Here is a 20,925-nt window from a genome sequence, read left to right as displayed (position 1 = left end):
GGGGAAAAGAACAGAATGGAGAGACACAGAGGTGGGGGCATGGCACAGAGAACAGTGCCTTACACACAGGACGTGTGTGTGTGTGTGTGTGTGTGTGTGTGTGTGTGTGTGTGTGTGTGTGTGTGTGTATGATATGTTAACAAAGGATAGAGGTGAGGTGATCCCAGAAGTAGCTTCTAGGAAAAGAAAGTAGCAATCTTTTTCCAAAAGAAACTTTCCATCCACTCAGCTGAGATTTACTGTGTCATATAAGACAAGAGCGGAGAGACACAGAAGAGGAATAAATGGACTGAGGAGAAATGGAAAAACAGCAAGAAATACTTGTGTTCATATCAATGCGCCAGTGAGTGTGTATATGTAAATGTATTGTGTCTTATTTGTATGTGTGTGTGTGTGTGTGTGTGTGAGAGAGAGAGAGTGAGAGAGAGAGAGAGAGCTTGAGTACAATGTGCATGTTTTTTTTCATGCATATACTCAATGTGTGTGTGTGTGTGTGTCTGTGTGTAGGCTTATGTGACACGTCATGGAAGATAGAGACACATGGAGAATGTATAGATGACACACATTGTGTGGTTGGGAGTTTTTCAACGGTCCACCAGTCACACCGTATTCAGGTGACAGAGTGCAGCAGTAAAAACTAAACAAACTGCAACGCAGCCCAGCCCAGCCATCACCGAAATCAACTCCACTCTGGCTTAATCAAGGTACTGGTCAGAACAAATACAAAACACACCACAAATCAGTCAAAAGTGTTTACAAGTTATACATTTACGACAACCACTACCAACAAAAACACATCTAAATATTATGACTGGGACACAACAGATCCAACAAATCATTCCTTCTGAATTGAACACACATTGAGAAAACAATGGAGAATTGAGGAGTTTTGCAACTCCTAAAAGATTAGCAATAGAATGATACTCATGAGGACTGACAGCTACAAAACCGACAACAGCACTTTATATAAGACAGTGCACAGCTCCGTGCAAAGATTTGACCTCACAGTCTGAGTTCCTTAATGAGATAATGAGTTATCTGCAACCTGATCTGTATCTCACCTGTCTCTGAGCCATTCCCCAACAACAGCACAGTCACGACATATAAAAAAGAACACACTTCACATTTTGGCACTGTGTCCAAGCACCTGTTCGCGCAATCTGATCTTAATTGCCATTACGAGCACTATATGGAAATACTTTCTTTCACCAGCTGAGAATGGGTTAAGCATTGCCATATTTCTCTTCTTTTTTTTCTGAAGGAGGCACGTTTCCCTCTTCCATTCCTCCTTACTCACTCTGGCCCCTGCGGTTAGTTCTGACTTTTTTCCCCTCTCTTTCGCTCATGGACAAATGGAAAACAATGGAAAATGCAGGATCACCCCAGCTGTCTCCCATTAGTGTACTGGTTAAGGATATTTACACTTACTGGCATAAGTGCGTGTGTGTGTGTGTGTGTGTGTGTGTGTGTGTGTGTGTGTGTGTGCATGCCTGTGTGTGCGCAAGCCTGTGTGTGTGTGCGAGCGTGCTTGCCTGCGTGTGCGTGTGTGTGCGTGTGTGTGTGTGTGTGTGTGTGTGTGTGTGTGTGTGTGTGTGTGTGTGTGTGTGTGTGTGTGTGTGAGTGTGGAGTGTGTGTGAGTCTGTGTGAGTCTGTGTGTGTGTGTGTGTGTGGTTGAGGGTTTGTGCATGAAGCAGAAAGAGAGAAAAAGAAAACTGCATTGATAGCCAAATATAGATATAACAGAATTTAGTTTAAAAATGCCTCATATAGCCACTTAGGTCACTTGACAGTTATGTGTGTTTCTATATGAAACAGAGTATACGGTGGTGTTCATGCTGGGTCTGTATGAGACTGGATGTACATCTAGGTCTGTATGTGACTGTCTCTGAGTGTATAATATATATATTGTTATGAGGACAACACACACATAGAGGTGTTGACTGCCACCTCACATCCCCTACCGTATGATTCAAAGCCATACATTTATAAGTCAGATGTTAGAGAGAGAGAGAGAGAGAGAGAGAGAGAGAGAGATAGAATAGGCCTTTACTGAAGGGGAGGCAGAGGGTTGAGTAAGGATGAGGTGGTGGTGGTGGTGGTGGGGTGTCATAATTAAGGTTGTGCAGGTCTCCCGTTGCTATGTAAACATCCCCACACCTCTGGATAGCAGCGCTACGAAAACCAGCCATGGAGTCTCGTTACCGTCCGCCTGAGTCACGCGACAACATCTGGTTTGGGAAGGGGAGGAACACAGAGACAGAAAGAGAGAGAGAGAGAGAGAGAGAGAGAGAGAAAGGAGGAGAGAGGAGGAGGAGGCGGGGAGGGGGCCCAGGCAACGAGCGTGGCGGTTTTGGAGTTCTGCTCCCCCCGTACCCCCCTCTCTCTTCTCCTTCCCCGTCTAACTCAGCCTTCTCTTGGATCGTGTAACAGCGGTTGCGCAATCGCGTCTGGCTGGGGTCTTGTAGTCATAGGCCAGCGGCTAAGAGGAGAGACAGCAAGCTGAGCTCCACAAAACTCTCTGGGATGCCTCCATGAGACAACAGAGTGGATGGTCAACTGTCGTGTTGAAGAATATAATGGGGAAGCAATTGAAAACAACAAAGCAGAAATAGAGAAAGAGGGAGAGAGGGGGGAAGAGAGAGAGAGAGAGAGAGAGAGAGAGAGAGAGAGAGAGAGAGGAGGGGGAAGGGGTGAAGAAAGAAAAGAGAAAATTGCGGCCTGGCTGATTTTCAGACCAGAATTATCGTTTTTTTCCTCTTAAAAAGTCTCTGGCTAACACAAAACTTTTCCTGGTCCGGGCTACGTTTGTGATTACGCTTCGTTTTTTCTTGTTTTCCGAGAAAGTCTTTTAGAACTGTTGTTGGATGCGGTGCAAAAACAAAGTGCACCTCGTCAATATTCACACCTCCCACTTGTTGATCTCTGGGGCCTGCCGCCTTGTGTGTTCTGTGCACGGCTCCAGATTAATTGCTACATGAGATGAACAAGATAACACTTGATCAGTGGGGGGGTGGGAGCTCCTCTGGCTCATAATGCACACATCACTCATCTGAAGGGGCTGTCAGAGGAAGAAGAGGAGGAGAAGGCTGAGAGGCACTGACAGCACATGCGAGTGTGTTTGAAATGGAGAGAGGGATGGGGAGCGATTGAAAGGGAGAGAAAAACTAGTAGTGACAGACTGACAGAGAAAGGAGGCGGGAGAGAGAAAGAAAGTGAGAGAAATGTTATGCTAGAATGGAGAGAGAGAAGGGGGAGATGAACAAGAGCGGAGGAGAGAGAAGAAAAGAGAGAGAGAGGGAGAGAAAGGGAGAGAGAAGGAGCCACCGCCGGCTGAGTGCTGCGCCTCCCCAATAGCCAGCATCCTGCCGGAGCTGTTTTTGGCAAGTTCCTCAAATTAATATCTGGCGCGCCTCCACTCCTCTCCACTTCTCCATGAAACCTGAAGTCGGTCTGAAGCACCAACCCCATAATAATACAGCCTTTAGGGAGCACAGCGCTTGGCAAGGCCAGCTGAGCTGCACGCGAAAGAAGGTAACAGTAAAACGAGGGGGAAAAGAACAAACAGTTCTAGGGAAGAGAGAGAGAGAGAAAGAGAGAGCAAGTGAGACAGACACACAGAGAGAGAGAGAAAGATTGTGTGACTGTACTGTAGGACAGACTCAAAGAAAGAAAACAACTAGAGAGGAATATTGATGCTAAGTCATGCTATAGGGAGAGAGACAGAAAGAGAGAGAAAGGGAGCGGGTGGACTGCATGAGAAAGAGAGAGAGATAAAGAGGCACAGGCACTGAGAGAGGGCCATTAAGGCGTTTTTCGGACAGAGCAGTGAAGAGTTACGGCCCGTATCCTGGATGGCGTTTGGTTGGGAGATGATCCATCTCAGGCTAATTTAAACATTACGTAAGGCCATTCCTGACAGGTTGTCTGGCAGATGTAACTGTTTACACAATCTGAGAGACAAAAAAAAGGAAGAATGAGAGACAGAGAGAAAGAGGGGGAGAGGGGGTAGACAGAAAGAGAGAGAAAAAAAATTGCCTGTGGCACTCCAGCAAAAAGACTTCTACCATGCTCCCTCTCAGTGTGCTTTCACCAGCACTTGAGCTGCCAAACTTGAGAAGCACACATCAAAGTGAACGTCAAAGAAACTAATTTCTTTCACACCCTGGTTGTGTTGAGCTGAGTGTACCACAGCACATTCCCTTGGGGGAAGAGAGACATTTGGTTTGGAACTAGTAGGCGGTATGCCCTCCACCACTTCAAGGCCAGCTGACCTTTAGCTTGGCCTCCACTGGCCTACGTTTCAAAGTGAATACTTTTAGCCCCTTGGCTGTCCTGGGGTGCATTTCTGCAAAAGTTAGCAATGACGTTGCTAAACAACCATGGTCCAACAACTACGATGTAGCACCTGTTTCTAAAAAGCATCATACCTGTGTCGCAATTCGCTTCTTCCGGAGTTCGAACACTGTAGTTCCAACAACGTTGTTGATGATGCAGCAAATAAGTTACAGCATAGCGCACATAGAATCTGAATATTTGGTGGAAACAGTGGCAACATGTGTAATACCCCACCCCATAGGAAATCTCTGCCACAGCCTATGCAAATGTCAATATTTTTTTCATATAAATCACAAGTGATTGATTGGCCTTGTCATTGTCATCAGCAAAAAACTAAACCTGTTGAAGTTGCACAGCTCTGAGGATTCTCAGCAAATATAGGCACATATAGGCAGAAGCAAGAGGGCAATCACACCTAATGAGGGAATCAAACCTACAACATCCTAATATCAAGTTACCTGATTAAGCCACTGTCCCTTTGATCAGAGTGCTAACTTTTAGAGTCTATGAATAACATAACACTAGCCTATCAAAATGCAAGCCAACACTCAAAATAACATAAGCAGCAAGAGTGAGTCCGGCAAGGGATGTTTTAATGAACATTTAGCCAACAGTATAGTCCAATCATTAAGTCATGAGAAAAACAACCACTTTGTGATTTTGGGTTAGGCTCTTGTCCTATCCTTTGACACTTTGCGACTGCTCAGGGGCAGTAGTTCCAACCGGCAAACTTTTCGCCATTATTTGTGATTGAGAGTTTGTACTGCCTTTCCAAAAACACCAAATCCAAGAACCACTGTTCTAACTACAAAGATTGCAATCAACTACGCTTTATACAAATGCATCCCATCAAGTCATCTGTTGCACATTCAGTGCACCACTCCTATATGACTCATTTCCATGAGTCAAATGAATCCTTTACGCCCAGGTCTAATCTTTTTCTAACCATATAGCACCAGATCTCACCAAATCCACCTATTTGGGCATAAATTCAACTCAATGAAAGTAACATCCTACATTCACTACCTTCATAAAGACAGATATCTCACAATCTCCCCTACAAATCTACTCAACTAAATTCCCCCAAGGTAGTTTGACCCACATTGTAAAGAATAACAAATATCTACAGTACGTCTATGCCACTTTCACTTCGAATAGACGCAACTGGATAATTTCTTAGTCAATAAGAAACAAACCTTCAAAAAAAAGAAAAAACAGTGACACTCGGAACTTGCTATTCTGGCTCTCTTGTGGAGATATCATAGCATCGGTGAGATGAGATGAAATGAGGGCATTATGAGCAATAAAGCCGCACTTAGAGAGCTGAGCAAATATTAGTCTGGTTACTAGGAAACCGAGAGGAAACCTGAGGGCTCCTGGCAAGGCCAGTGTCTCAGGAGGTTCTGCGACGTTACGAATCTAGAACAGTTTACTGTCCTCAATTAATTAGGCAAGCCTGGGATTTCAACACCATCGAGTTAGAGGGGGGGTGTAGAGGGAGGCGGGGTGGGGTGGAGAGGTGTGTGTGTGTGCAGAGACCACAGTCAGAAGTCTCATTAATAAAGAGGGAAGGCGTCTGAAGTCTGCATTAAAGAGGTTGATGCCTCCTCTTTGATGCTGGTGACTCCATAACAAAAAAACAGTTTCTTGAGTCTTGACATGCAATCTTTAAGACAAAAAAAACACATCTGGAAGGTTCTGAGAACGTCTTCTTTGTGTTCTTCCCCTGGTGCACTTTTCCAGTGCAATCTCCAAGAAGTGTTCATAAATTCCCTTCACGTTCCGAATAATAATCCAAATTACAGTGAGCAAAAAAGAAAAACACATGCACACTCCCAGACGTGGATGTATGGCTCTGTGACAGACAATCATTTTAGCAGTTTGGAACAAACCGAACACAGCTAAACAATAGCGGTAAATCACTTTGGCTCTCGCTTTCTGGCTGCACAGACAATTAACACGTTGTGAGTAATCCACTCCCTGTGCAAACCACAACATGCTTCGGACAAGCCACCAGCTGTGTGGGGAGTGTATGGGAAAACAAAACCCCTAATATTATCCATTTTACATCCATGTCAGGACAGTGATTCATTCCCACAGTGAGGCTACAAACTCTGAGGATCCTCAGTCTGTGCAGACTTAAGTGCCAGTCCTGCCTGAGAGGAGAGAGATCTACGGTGGCCTCAACTGACTCGGTACTCACGTTGGGGATAAACGTCTTTGTTTTTTTTTGTTCTTCGACTGACTCTGGGATGAGAAGGACTGGAGGAAGAGGAGGAGGCACGGAGGAGAGGCTGGAGAGGTTCTGGAGGAGGTGGGGAATGCCAAAAAAAGCCCACAATGCTGGCACCCAGAAGAGGAAGAGGTAGGTGGAGAGAGGCAGGCACGGGAGCTCATTGTCCTCGCACTGAGACGCCCGCCGTGGGAGAGACAAGGGCCGCGCGCGCCTTCACCCCCCCACTCCCTCTGGGGGCTGACTCGGACTGAGCGGCCATTGTTCCCCTCATGCTCGGCAAACGGCTCTCCCGAGCGCGCTTTCACTTCGGGGCAGAGGAGGGGAGCGGCTCGCTCGATCGCTCGCTCACTCGGCGGCGGCCAAATACTCCGCTGCTGATGTCTTCTGAGCGCATTTTCAGGTGTCAGAGGAATGCGGCCGTGCTGATTAATGCAGAGCAGGCCGAGCAAAGTAAACAGGTCAGCCACTGCAGGAAGGGGAGGAAATATTTCGGGCAACAGATAACAGCTTGATAGGGAGATTCAGCTAATACAGTTAGCGATTGGCAGAAACAATTAAACAATGATTCAGTGGGTAACAGGACTTGGCTACTGACTAAGCAACCCTGTCTCGCAAAATAAATTACCAAAAATGCTAACAATGCAAGACCAGAGTTTGGGGATCCACTTTAAGCATCGACTGCTGGCTCAAAACGATAGGCGCTATTTGAAAATGATGAACAGTGTGTTTCATTGAAGCCTACTGCGCAACAGGGTTCTGATGGGACAGAACCAGATGTGCACACATCTCTGGCGTTTGCCGAGGTGCTAACAGGCTTTGAAGTGAGCCTGCCCATGACCAGGGCAAAACAGAGCAACACGGGTATTGATAAGAAGTGGATGAACAGAACAGGCATGGAGGAAGAGAACGACTCTCCCCGTGGCTGGAGAGGAGATAGGGCGGGCTCACAGAGAGCGCAGTCCGAGGGAAGCCACTCTTGAACTTCCATGGTCAGCAGCACCGCGCCACTGTGACGGCTCAGTTCCTCGCTGGGCTCTTTCTTTCACGCTTTGTTCTGCTTGTTTGTTCTTCTTCCTCTCTTCCTGAGCCTGATGGCATGCCAGCATTTGTCATGCCAAATGAAAAATGAATCACCAACTGTTTTTTTGGCATGTGGAAAAGGGGAGGGGGGTGTTACAGGGGGACTGGGGTGGAGTGTACCGGATCAAGAATGCCGTTGGCGTGTACGTGCAGAAGCCAAGTTTTTATGCACAGGCCAGCCGTGGGCTTCTCCTGTGAGATTGAAGCTGTCAGCACTTTCTTAGCGCAAATCCTTCACACAGTACAACCAACACCACCCCCCTTGCCCAACCCCACCCCTGTTCGAATGGGACACTGTCTGCAGAGGCATGCTGGGAGGAACAGGGGAAATTCCGCAAGCATGGGGCGTGGGGGACGGGGGGTGTCAGGAGGGGTGGTTGGTGTGTGTGGGGGGGCGATTTCTGATTGCCTGACAAAACAGGCAAAGCATGCCTTGCTCTGACAAGGCCTGGAGTGCTGCATGTGCTTATCAAGCCCACGTCCAGTAAAAACGTCCAAACTGACACTACAGGCACGTATGTATACGCATACACACACACACACACACACACACACACTCTCTCTCTCTCTCTCTCTCTCTCTCACACACACACACAAAAAAGCCAGTGGCACAATTCCATGGCAATGTAGAAATACGCCTACATGTAACACAATGAGGACAAACAGACACTTATCAAGCCCCAAAGGAAAGGCACAATAGGCCATTGATTCACCATTGCATATGAGGTTTGCAATGGACTCTACTAAATACTGGCAATCTATAGCAGCTTTCCTGACTTGTGGGCTGTAATGACTGTGATGACATTAACACAACACAACACAACACAACACAACACAACACAACCATGCACAGCACATACAGATTCAAGAGTCAGGACGCTTATTTCACTCATTTCTTCCAACCACTTGGAGATCTGTATCTCTGCTCCCACTCTGACATCTCTGATGTGATGCAGTCAATACAACAACTGTACAGTATATACGGTCACACTTTACTTGAATAATCTGCCCACAGACTATCTACAGATACTCAGATTATATATAACAACTGAAAATCTGTTCACTACAATGGTTACGGTTTATGTTAGTGGTTGAATTTGGTTAAGGTGATGTTCACAATTTTACATGAACTTACTGAACTTGAGTCTTAGCAGATGATCTGTTAAGTTTCTGTGGGAGGACTATGCAAGCAAAGTGTTACCGCATACGTTGCACAAGAGCTGAGGGGGAGAAGAGAGAGAAAGTGTGTGTGTGTGTGTGTGTGTGTGTCTGTGTGTGTGTGTGTGTGTGTGTGTGTGTGTGTGTGTGTGTGTGTATGTGTGAGAAAGAGACAGAGAGAGAGTGGAAAAAAAGAAAGGTCTTACCTGCAGAGGCCACGCTGTAGAGCGCTAGAAAGAACAGGGGATGGGCTTGTCGATGTGGCATCGCTGAGACCACCTGGACAAACAGGCAGGAAGATCTCCACACGCGGGACACGCAGGACACCAAAAGATGCGTCGGGGACAAAGTCTTCTCCTACGGCTGTCTGCAGCTACACACTCTCTCCCCTCCACCTTCAGTCAGCTAACAATGAAAAGAAAGACAGAGAGAGAGACAGAGAGAGACTTGTCAGATTAGCCTGATGGCATTCTAGCAACAGAAGTAGCAGAATCCCCTGTAGTCGTGGGGAATTAGGGGGTCTTTCTGCAGTGTCCTGAGGAGAGAGGCAGTGGGGCGGCCTGCTGACCAGGGCAGCAGTGGGTTAATCCCCACCCGGCTAATTAGACGCTTGAAGACACTTGAAGGCTACCTGCTGCTGTGGCATGCCTTACCACACACACGGAGATACTGAACTGATCACCCATTCCATTCAATAACATATCTGGGCTGGTACACAGTGGCCACCATCAATCAGACAGCTCTCTGTAGATATTTTCTGTTGTGCAGTGGAGTAGCCTTGGTCAAGGGCAAGCAGAGAGAGACGCTCAAGGAAATGCTGGCCCCTTCCTGTGGGGTCTTTGGCTAAGGGGATTAGCGGTCAACTCAGAGCTAGTCTGAGGGGTCGGACTTGGCCCTAGTTGAACTGCGGAAAGGGGGGGGAGAGCAGATGATGACCAATGCGATGTACTACACACACACACACACACACTACAATCTACTACAATATTATAACAGTGATAAAATACTATGGTCACTTGTGCTGTTAAAAAAAAACAATGGAATATAAACCAGTAAATAACCACTCAATTGCTCTAACATCACATTAATGCTGAATTACAGCATTCCACTTTAATATTTCCAACAGGCAGACACTGGATTCTAAATTATTGCTCAGACTCAAAGTTTATTGTAGCAGGAATGAGAGCTCTTGGAAACACTATACATCTTTCTCTGGTTCCACATCTTCACCGCAATTTGAGTTTCCATTTCTAGTTCCATTTCTGGTCCACAGGGACACCAGGAGATGAAACACCAGGTACATTTCTGTCTGCATCTCTGCCGCCACAGTTGCGTGCGAGTTCAGATCACTTTTTAAAAGCCCTGCGATATTAGCATTGTTGTGAAATGATTTCATATGGAACTGGCCTGATTGATGCACAGCCATACTGGCATTCCTGAATCAAACGAGCATCCAACTGCCAAGCCACGCTGGATAAAGCTGCCTTTCACATCCCCCATTTAAGTCCTTATCTAAGCATGGGATTCACCGAACAATACAAGCCTAATACCACCACACGAGCTCATGGCACAGCTCCACATGCACACGCTACCAGCCCCAAGCCAGCCAGACCAATCTCCAGCTTTTGCGCCCACCTGTGCCGTGCCATTTGGTGGTTTGCAGTTTTTTTCCATTCAAGTCTAGAGACTAGGTGCAAATGTTATCTCTCGCTCCACGGGGCTTTTGTCAGACATGTTTGGTAGGCTACTGTGTCTGTTGCAGTTTGTCCACGCCACCAAGCATTGTTTGTTTTCTGTGGCACATGTTGCCAAAACGTGTTGGGAAATGTCCCTTTTAGCATGATCACGAATGAGTTCAATTAAAAGGAGACTCAAAAGAATCTATATGTATGTGTGTGTGTGTGTGTGTGTGTGTGTGTGTGTGTGTGTGTGTGTGTGTGTGTGTGTGTGTGTGTGTGTGTGTGTGCGTGCGAGCGTGCATGTGTGTTTGTTCTATCAAGCAGTGTGGTCTATATATCTCTGCAACTTCGGCCAACTAGATCACCTTAATTCACAAGAGCATTTAAAAAAGAAAGCCCCCCAACTCCCACACACCTCCACCTCACACGAAGGCGAAACCACACGGTGGCAGTTCTGCCAGGCGGCGAAGTGCACTGTGGCAGGTGGGGTTGATTAAGGTGCGTTGCAGTGCCCTGGTTCTAATGCTGCAGTGCTGCACAGCACAGCTGTCGGAACAAAGGAACCTTTCACTCCTGCGGCAGGCAGCTGCTGCCGTGGCCAAAGCCAGCGGCACATCGTTCCTGGAGGATCCTGACAAATACTACACTTCCAAGCAGGCTGGCCGGGGAGAGTAACCCCTTCTTTTGATTTGTGACCCCAACCTCTCCACCCCTCCTCACTTCCCCTCTACTCCCACTCCTTTGCAGTTCCTCCATCTTCCCATACCCATAACACATACAGCTTTTCCCTCACTTACACTACTACCCCCCCCACACACACACACACATACACACACATATACACACACACACTCATACAAACACACACATGCACACACACACACACACACACACACACACACACACACACACACACACTCTTATACAATCACACTCACACCTCACTCTCACATGTTTTTTACGTTTTCTCTCCCTCACTCTGAAGCATGCTCACGCATCCACAGAAATACACACATGCACTCATACATCTGTTTCCTCTCTCGCTCTCACACTCAATTTCTCATAAGCCCTCACTCAGATTCACACAAACACATTCTGTGCATGCACACACACACATACACATACACACAGAGACACACATATCACTTTCTCTCATTGACTCAGTAAAAGTAAGAGGGGGAGAGAGAGAGAGTGAAAGGGAGAGAGAGGGTGTAGACTACATTTTATTTCTCCTTTGGGACGAAGGTATATCAAAAGAAAGTCACACATGCACACAAAAAAACACATATATAAACACGCACTGCTATTTCCTGACACACAGTAATGGGTGGTCACCATGGAGAGTGGTATTTCCCACGCTCCAGGTCACACCGGCACCAGTGACCACCACTGGCCCTCTGGTCCAGCACATCTGAAGCACATGACACAGTCCAGCTGCTAGTCTTTAGCACATCATTAGCGCACCTGCCCACTCTCCCCTCGCCACCCACCGAAAGCCCACGCTGACACCTCAAAAACCATCGCTCCTCTACGGCGGCCAGCACGGGCCTTTCGACCCCCGCTTCTGTAAATATCTCCCGGACGGACAGGATGCCACTGCGGGGGCCGCACAGGACACGCTTGCCCGGGCGGCCGCGCCCTTGACTGGTAGCTAAGCCCCCCGATGCCCGGATCATGCTGGCATTCAATCACAGGGGGAGGCGGCGACAGAAAACAATGCATCTGCGCTGAGCCGGAGGAGGGTCACCTCATCTGACTCAGGCCCTCGCGCGCTCACTCAGAGCAGAGCAGAGCAGAGCAGAGCGGAGCGGAGCAGAGCTGGGGCAGAGAGGCTGAGGAGGAGCAGCGGTGTGGAGAAGGAGAGAGGGGAGGAGGGGAGGAGGGGAGGAGGGGAGGAGGGGAGCGGAGGCCTGGAAAAGGCATTAGCGCCCCAGCACAGGCAGCAGACCCCAGACTGAACATAATAAGTAGCTATGAAGTACTCCACACTGTCAGAGCGTAGGAGGAGGAGCTGTGATCGCCATATGGTTTCATGTGTAGTTTTCTATTTCTCTCTCTCTCTCTCTCTCTCTCTCTCTCTCTCTCTCTAAGCCTCTTTCTTTCTCTCTCTATCTCTCTCCATTCTCTCTTCTACAGTTTCTCTCTCTCTCTCCTTCTCTCCTACACTAACTCTGTCCAAACTCTGAGCAGATCAGAGCACATTCGCACATGAAAGCACAGTGGTGACTGAATCCATAACAACATACAAAAACAGATGCAGTAATGTGGTTCATTTTGAGGGAACACACATGTGTGGTAACATTCCTTTTTTCTCTTATCTCACTGGCCTGGCGTTCATCATTTGGTGACATATAAAGCTCTGTGGGGTCAGGGGCAGCTGACAATCTTGCCAGGGTGACCTGTTGGGTTTTGGCATTGCCCGGTAACGCATGCCTATCTCTCCAATGCCACCAGCTTCCTCTGATCATTCCGAAACAAGCATGACCTTCACCGTCCATTGGAGAGAAAAAAATCTAGAAGTGACATAGACCTTTTAAAGGGAAAGCAGTGAAAAAAATCTCTAATGTCCTGATTTATAAACCATATGTTAATATAGGTAATAATGTATAAGATTACAATACTCAAAATCCTGGGAGGAGTGTTCAGCTTTTATTCATGCAATATATATTATTATTATTATTATTATTATTATTATTATTATTTATATATATTATATTTTTGTAGTTGTTGTCTGGATATATGTTCCTCTGCCCTGACCTCTGCTCCTAGTAGGCTATGACAGTGAATGTAAATTAGTCACTGGCCTACTGGACAACTCCTACATTTAGTCCACTTACTACGTTCCCTCTGAAATCTTAAAGTAAATATCCTGTTAATTTCAATTTCTAAGTTTGAACAAATTTAATAAATTATCACAAGTTAACAAGGATCGTATCATGCCTTCCAAGAACATCACAAACCCCGGCCAAGTTCGTACAGTACCACACTGACTTCAACAGGGTGAATCAATCAGGTGTCAACAAGTGATAACCCGCTAAAAGGCTTGAAAATGCCGATGACTGGAAACCATGCACACATCACTAGACGGCTGTTGTCTGGAAATGATAACTCCAGGCTGCACAGCTTGGCCTGCCCCTTTGCCAAAGATGCTCAGTCTAAACAATGTCCTGTTCCTTAATTGCGTAAGCGACTGATGATGCAGCCCGAGTTGACATGTTTATGGCCGCGGACGTGGCCGCTCGAGCCAAATGGATTCTCTCTCTCTCTCTCTCTCTGTGTCTTGGCGAGGCCCGTGGCCACGTGTCGAAGTGCGACTCTCTGGGGACGCATGGTGTGTGTGGCCAGCTGCGTGAGGCTGCGCTCACGCTCACGCACCTGCATCATGCTTCTACATGCGAATGCGTGTGTGGACACACACAGAGATAAATACTGCACACACACTAAACAGACACAGTCCTAATCCTGTCCACCAACAGTTATACTGTAGGTGGTGTAGCTTGCAGTACTCTGAATGTGGTTTTGTGTGTGTGTTTGTGTGTGTGTGTGTGTGTTATAAAAAGAGAGAGAGAGATAGAGAGACAGAGAGAGAGAGAGAGAGAGAGAGAGAGTGAGTGAGTATCGGTGTGTGTGTGTGTGTGTGTGTGTGTGTGTGTGTGTGTGTGTGTGTGTGTGTGTGTGTGTGTGAGAGTATGTGTGTGTGTTTGTGTGGCTATGCGCTTACCCACACAGCACACACACCAGACGTATGAGTGAGTCACAGCAGACAGCTCAGCTCATGCACACAGGCCCAGAGAGACTTGCTTTGCTCTGCGCTCTCTCCCTTGTCCTCTCCTAGCATCGTGCAGAGCATACCCGCCACATTATAGAGCACTTTTGGAGCACTGTGCATCACTGTACAGCAACATCAGAAATCAGCCCACTGATCAGATGCATGCAATAGATAAACATAACGTCTGTCACTTGCATTCAAACCCATCTCCACATTCGCACAAACTATACTGTTTCAAGAAAACAGTTGCAAAACACCTAACAAGACTGCAAACTACAATATCTTCAAGAGATTCATTTTCCAAATAAAAAAATCTTCTATTTCTGCATAGGCTAGCCTATATCAACAGGTAACAAACTCAAAAGAAAAAAGAGAAGTCACAAAAACTGAGGCCTTATGAAACCTATTCTTTTCCATGTACAGCTCATTAAATACCATCGGTAAGCTCATCCTTCTATTTGCTTTCTTCTAAGGATTCCAACAAAAAGTTGGTGCAAAGCTCCCGATATCACTCCTCTTCCCACCTCTCTCTCTCACTCTCTTTCTGTCCTTTTTCTCCCACAAAGAATCTGCTCATGCAGATATCACTCTCTGAAACAATGAAGACTCAGCACACAGAGACAACGCTGAAGGAGACTGGGTGAGACCCAAGACAGCCCTTGCTATTAATGGAGCACATGCAGCTCTTCACTGACCTCAGTAATCTTGCTTTGCAATACCCTCACACCGTAACTTGAGTGTCCTGTATGAATACAGGCAGTAGGAGAGAGTGACATTCCTGATATATGTTATTATCTGTTATAACTGTTGTCAATAATTCCTAAAATAACTAAGAATTGTCTGAGAAAACAACTAACAATGTAGAATGTCATTGAAAAACTCAACGAATCATAACAGTAATTTATTACCCTTCCAAGACAATAGAAAACATAATTCCCTCCCGGATTATGGAAAATACTCCAGGGCAATACATTATTCTTTGGGAAACATGAAAGATCAGTCATTGAAAACTCCTATTCAACAAATCATATAGTTAATTTATTACACTTTAAAGACAACTGAAAACATAATTCCCTCTTGAGTTATGGACAACAGCCTATACCAATGCATCATTTCTTTGGGAAAGAAGAAGGATATTAGACTTCACTAGAGCTCATGCAACTATTCGCAGATCTACCAATGCCAAAATCACCTTCTGTTCTAACTCTTTAAAATCTACCACCATTGGGATATACTGTGTTAGCTTCTCTGAGGAGATAATTAACCTGTAGACTATGCATCCAACTGCCTTGGTGTTTCTGTAGTTTGGTCTGTGTACTCATGTCAGGGCAAATTACATAACACAGATGACCTGATTAATCACTGCTAAATTGTATTAATCAATAAGCTATCAGTACACAGAATTTGACTTCATGTATCACATAGCCTGTGAGGCTTGACAGGACTCAGTGGAGCAGACAGGCTGTAGACCCTGGACTAGAGTTTGGACAGCTCAATGACTTAAAGAATAGGCTATAAAACAAATACACATATTCACACACGTAGGCCCACACAGGACACAAATGTACAATTGCCTACAGGTTAATGATGATACTAATACACAGATTGGCAGTTGCCTAATTATATAGGCTAAGGCTATCCTGTTGTATTTTAAAGACGTAACGCATTACACAATGATTTGTTGTGCCATTTTACTGGAAGTGGCCATATCCTACTCATTGATGACTAAATCGATGCGTCAACTTCACGTCGGCTGTCATTCACTGACTCTCTTGCGCTCTGCCTACTAAGCGCGCGCTAATAATCAAGAGTGAATGAACCAAACCAACATATCTTTTACGCAGAACTTAGGTAATCATTGGCTGGAACTGAATACATTGTTTATACACGAGGAACGGCTCTGTATGCACTGGAAGAACATAACGCGCACTGGAGAGCTAATCTTGGAATTCTCACTTGTAAACAAACTTTTAACGTCCAACGTAGTTCTATATTCACCACAGACCAGCTCACCAGACATTGCCAAACACATTCAAAACTTTGTTATACGTCAGAGTGTTTTAGAAATGCGCACTGACAACAACGTGCTGAGAAACGTGCATCCTTGCTATGCAGATACTTCATCACCCCAAAGGTTGTCCTGACTAAGCGCGCAACGAGCACTCAGATGCTATAAAGTTTTTGTCGTAACACAAACTCGCCATTGGGTTGTTATTTGAACAACATATACTACTGAGAGAATCATATTTCCACGTGTTTGAAAAACATGAAAACGGACATACCCCGAAAGTCTCCAGAATTGTCAACGTGAACTTTGCTGTAGTTGTTGGAGCCGCTCGAGCCCATGAACCGAAACTCTAAATGGGACGTGTCTTCGCTTTTCTCTCAAAGTTGATGAACGCGCCGTCCGTCTTCCTCTAAACATGTGATGACAAACAGCGCGACAGTATTCCCTAAATGATGGGGTAATAGTCACGGTAATAGGTCGCTAAAAAGTTTTAAATCCCTTGCCCCCGCTTTCGCTATGTACTTCAGCCGGAGGTGGGGCCAGTAGGAGGAGGCTGAGGACTACATCAATCACCTCAAGTTATTGCTTTTCATTGGAGAAGGATCAGATCTTGGCTCGTGCACAACCATAGACGCTGCTCTCGAGCTAAGTCAATGATTGTAGTTTGGGGAATCAATTAGGGTTAAATTGCACGTGTTAAACGGAATTATTATTTTTCATCTAAGGCAAAAATGGATTGACATATATAGCCTATGTAAAAAAGACTTTTGGTCAATCTACATGGGTTAGAACTCTTAAGCAGCTATTCATTTTTACAAGTTAAGGCAAACTGTGATTAAAAGATGTGCACTGCCGAACTGTCATTGCATTCTTAATTTTCTGCAGACTCTAACCTTCAGTTTGAGCCTACATAGGACTAATTTATTCAAAGGACTAATCTAGTTTTATCGTAGGCTATAGTAAGATCTTAATGTCTTACTTTTGGATACAAAATAGATAGGATGAAAAACATGCATGTGAAAGAAGCAGATGGTTTTGCAAAATCATAATCTGTATCTGGATGTTCAAACATTTCATCATGTCTGTTTCACACGAAGTAGAACCAATTCCATCTGGTCAATATGTCCCATGGGTATTGTTTGCATATTTTAGAATATTTTAGAAGAAAAAAAGAACCACTTGACATATTCTGTAAAACATGTGGCATATAAGTAACCTAAGCTAGATCTCTTATCCAAACCTTATCACATTGGTCTGCTTCAACCCAGCCTGTAAATACCCAGCAACTTGCCTTGAATAAATCCCAGCACAATGTCTAATTGAGGGCCAGTTTCTTTTTAGAGTCTATGAGGTCAGTTTTCTCCTGTCTAAAAGGAGCATAACAACAGTGATGCATTCAGGCCTCAGCCAGCATCATTTTAGACATAGATATTCCAGTGGCTGATCTGCATATTTCATATTATGGAAAAAAAACAACATGGCAAGTGTCTTTAAAGAACATGCCCACAAAATATAAATCAATTTAATAAATTGGCACGGCATGGCACTTTTTTAATCTATAAAGATAATCTGTGATAAGGCTATCACTCTTTGGAGGTTTGATTCAAGGCCCAAAGCCTTCAGTGTGGCTTCAAAAAGTTTGGCCTTGGCACTGTACTGCCTCTAATGCGCTTATCAGAAGGAAACATCACTGCACAGCAACAAGCAGCATGAAGTCAGCCCACACCCACCAAATGCCAGGGCCATCCTTAAACCAAGGTGGATTATCCATGATAAGGCGCATAAAGGTCACGTAATGTTAGCTTTCAGCCTTGACTTTTATGAATATCACATAGACTGGTGATACTGGACCTTATTTTTTTTCATAATTGCTCATTGTGTGTGTGTGTGTGTGTGTGTGTGTGTGTGTGTGTGTGTGTGTGTGTGTGTGTGTGTGTGTGACAGAGAGAGAGAGAGAGAGAGAGAGAGAGTCTGTTTGTGTGTGTGTGTGTGTGTGTGTGTGTGTGTCTGTCTGTCTGTGTCTATGTTTGTGACAGAGCAAGATAGTGAAAAAAAGAGACATTTATGTATTGAATGTTGTTTTTTGCCTTGTTTGTTTACTTGTTTACACTTTCTTTCATTATTCAAGTGTCTCCTATTGGGGAACAGGGTGGCAGGGTGATGTATTTTTGTGTATTTCACACATTTACATGTGTGTTGTCTTCGGGCTGTTTGTTTACTGGCTTCCTTCTCTATCATTATACACGTACCTTTTTCAGGGTGGGGGTGAGGGGCGGAAGGGTGCTTGAGCATGCATCGCCCTGAACAAACAGGATCTCTGTCGCTTAGCTGGAGCATCTCTGGGAAATGGATATGCTTTGTGGCTGGTTACAACCTAAATGTCAGTGCAAGTGATATCCCACTAATGAGACAGCACCTGTATTCGACAGAGAAACTTTGTTTTCGAAGCGTCTTCGTGCCTCAGCTGAGAATGTTGATGTGCCGCTTTGGAGTGTCGGCGGGAGCATCCATTCAAAGGGCTCCTCGTAGCATCTTCCGCAACCTCATGCATATGTATGGCCCTGGCTGGCACAGGCCGCGGTGCTGATGTCTGTTTGTGTGCTCTCAGCGTTCACGCCCGCTACTGCGACTCAGGCGAGGAGGGAAGATGAGAGGCCATCATGTACACAAGCCTGATGTTTTTGTTCTTTGATTATTAGAGAGAGAGACACACACACAGGCAGAGAAAGAGTGTGCGAGTGTGTGTGTGTGTGTGTGTGTGAGTGTGTGTGTGTGTGTGAGAGAGAGACAGAACTACCTCTGTATTTTGATATTTATTTGTGGCCTCATAAAAGGCCTGAGCATATTTACATGCTGTGTGCTTTCATATTAACAATCCATTTTCCTACTACTGTTGAATTGGGTGTACAGGGATCTAGCATGATAACATGACACCATGACACCTCATTGCCTTCATTGAACACTACAAGTGGGATCGTTTGGCATAGCATTAACACACTCACGTAAATAAGTAAACACATACACACCAAGGAAAGCTGCAGATGTCTGCTCTCTGTGGCACAAAACCACAGGCAGGTCAGTAAGAGGAAAAGGGGCTTGAAAGCATTACTTGGCAAAACAAACACAGCAGCTTTGTTTCACACTCTGAGTACGGGTAGGGACGTTGGAGAAGTGAAAAAGCAAATAGAAACATGGAATGGACACTGAGAGCATAATGATGCTGCTGCTGGAGCAATCTCTACACAAACAACCCACACCTCTGCCAAAGAAACCCTCGTGAACGTCACCTCTGTGTAGTGCTCATATGAATGTGCTTAATATGCTCATTTTAACAAGTGTACAGTGATAATGAGTACCATATGACCTTACACTATTCTACAATAATAAAAGAGAACATCTGATCCACACTGTTGCCTCTTTTCCTCAAGCATCTTGTCTCTTGAATTGTTTCTCATACATGACGAACGACCTCACTGGAATGTTGAGCATTAACCCTTGAACTCTTGAGTCTCAAAGAATGATTGGGTCTTTCATCTCTAATACAAGCAAACAAAGAGGGCACTTCACGATGGCTGCTGAATTCTTTCCCCCATAAAAAAAAGAAAATGTGATAAAAAAAAATAATAAAAAAAACATGTGAGACATATATTCACATAAAATAATTTTACTTTATTCTAACCCCATAGGCTACTCTTTTCTCTAAATTCGGTGGCTACACTAAATCTGCATTGAGGTCCAATTTCCAATATACTTGAAAATATGGTCAATGCTGCTCTCTTGTGGACCATTTGAAAATAATTGCATTAGGCTATATCTCCTACACCAGGGCTATTCAATTAGTTTGTAATAGGGGCCAGTTCATGAAAAGTATCACAACTGAGGGGCCGGAGAAATACAGCTGGAAATATGAGTAATCACGTACACATATATATACAATAAACTACAACAGCACCAATATGGGTTTTCAAATGTTGCATTTTGTAAATGCATGATATTGTTTTTTGGTGGTTAGTCTATTTGTGTTTTGGGAATATTTCTGCCACAGGCCCAGACTACCACAGTGGTAGGCCAACATTGGGAAGGTGACACTGGATCTATATTGCTAATATGTTGCATTTTGTAAAAGCATAATATCGTTTTTTGGTGGTTATTTTGTTGTATTTGTGTTTTGGGAATATTTCTGCCACAGGCCCAGACTACCACAGTGGTAGGCCCACATTGGGAAGGTGACACTGGATCTATATTGCCAATATGTTGCATTTTGTAAAAACATAATATAGTTTTTTGGTGGTTATTTTGTTGTATTTGTGCTTTGGGAATATTTCTGCCACAGGCCCAGACTACCACAGTGGTAGGCATTGGGAAGGTGACACTGGATCTACATTGCTAATATGAAATCTGTGATAACATTAACAGCAATGGAATCTGAGCTTTGCGCAGTAACTGCTAGGTCCATACAATTTCCAATGGGTACAAACAGGTTTCAAAACAGTGTTCATATTAATTAAATGTGCGTAATCGGTCGCATATGTAACTCTTCTCAACATACTTGTACATTTAACGTTCACCATTTAAATTGGATGATTGGTGTTCACAAATCAATCTTACTTACAGTGGACTTGACATCAAGGCGATGGATGCGTATTAGTTTCACACTGAA

At 45.0% G+C, this 20,925-nt stretch overlaps 1 protein-coding gene across 1 annotated transcript in view; it reads right to left on the bottom strand.

Moving 5' to 3' along the window:
• The window catches only part of tgfbr3 (transforming growth factor, beta receptor III), a 105,537-nt gene extending 88,779 nt beyond the window's left edge, over nucleotides 1–16,758 (bottom strand). Inside the window, exons 1-2 of the mRNA XM_062555563.1 lie at nucleotides 16,540–16,758; nucleotides 9,016–9,214 (exon numbers count right to left, since the gene is read on the bottom strand). Of these exons, the coding sequence (XP_062411547.1) occupies nucleotides 9,016–9,076 (61 nt within the window). The 5' untranslated portion in view covers nucleotides 9,077–9,214; nucleotides 16,540–16,758. The remainder of the gene's footprint in view (nucleotides 1–9,015; nucleotides 9,215–16,539) is intronic.
• Between the last annotated feature and the right edge of the window lie 4,167 nt (nucleotides 16,759–20,925).

The sequence above is a fragment of the Sardina pilchardus genome, chromosome 15 (genome assembly GCF_963854185.1).
Source record: "Sardina pilchardus chromosome 15, fSarPil1.1, whole genome shotgun sequence".
NCBI classification, from domain to species: domain Eukaryota; kingdom Metazoa; phylum Chordata; class Actinopteri; order Clupeiformes; family Clupeidae; genus Sardina; species Sardina pilchardus.
This window is presented reverse-complemented; position numbering and strand designations above follow the sequence as displayed.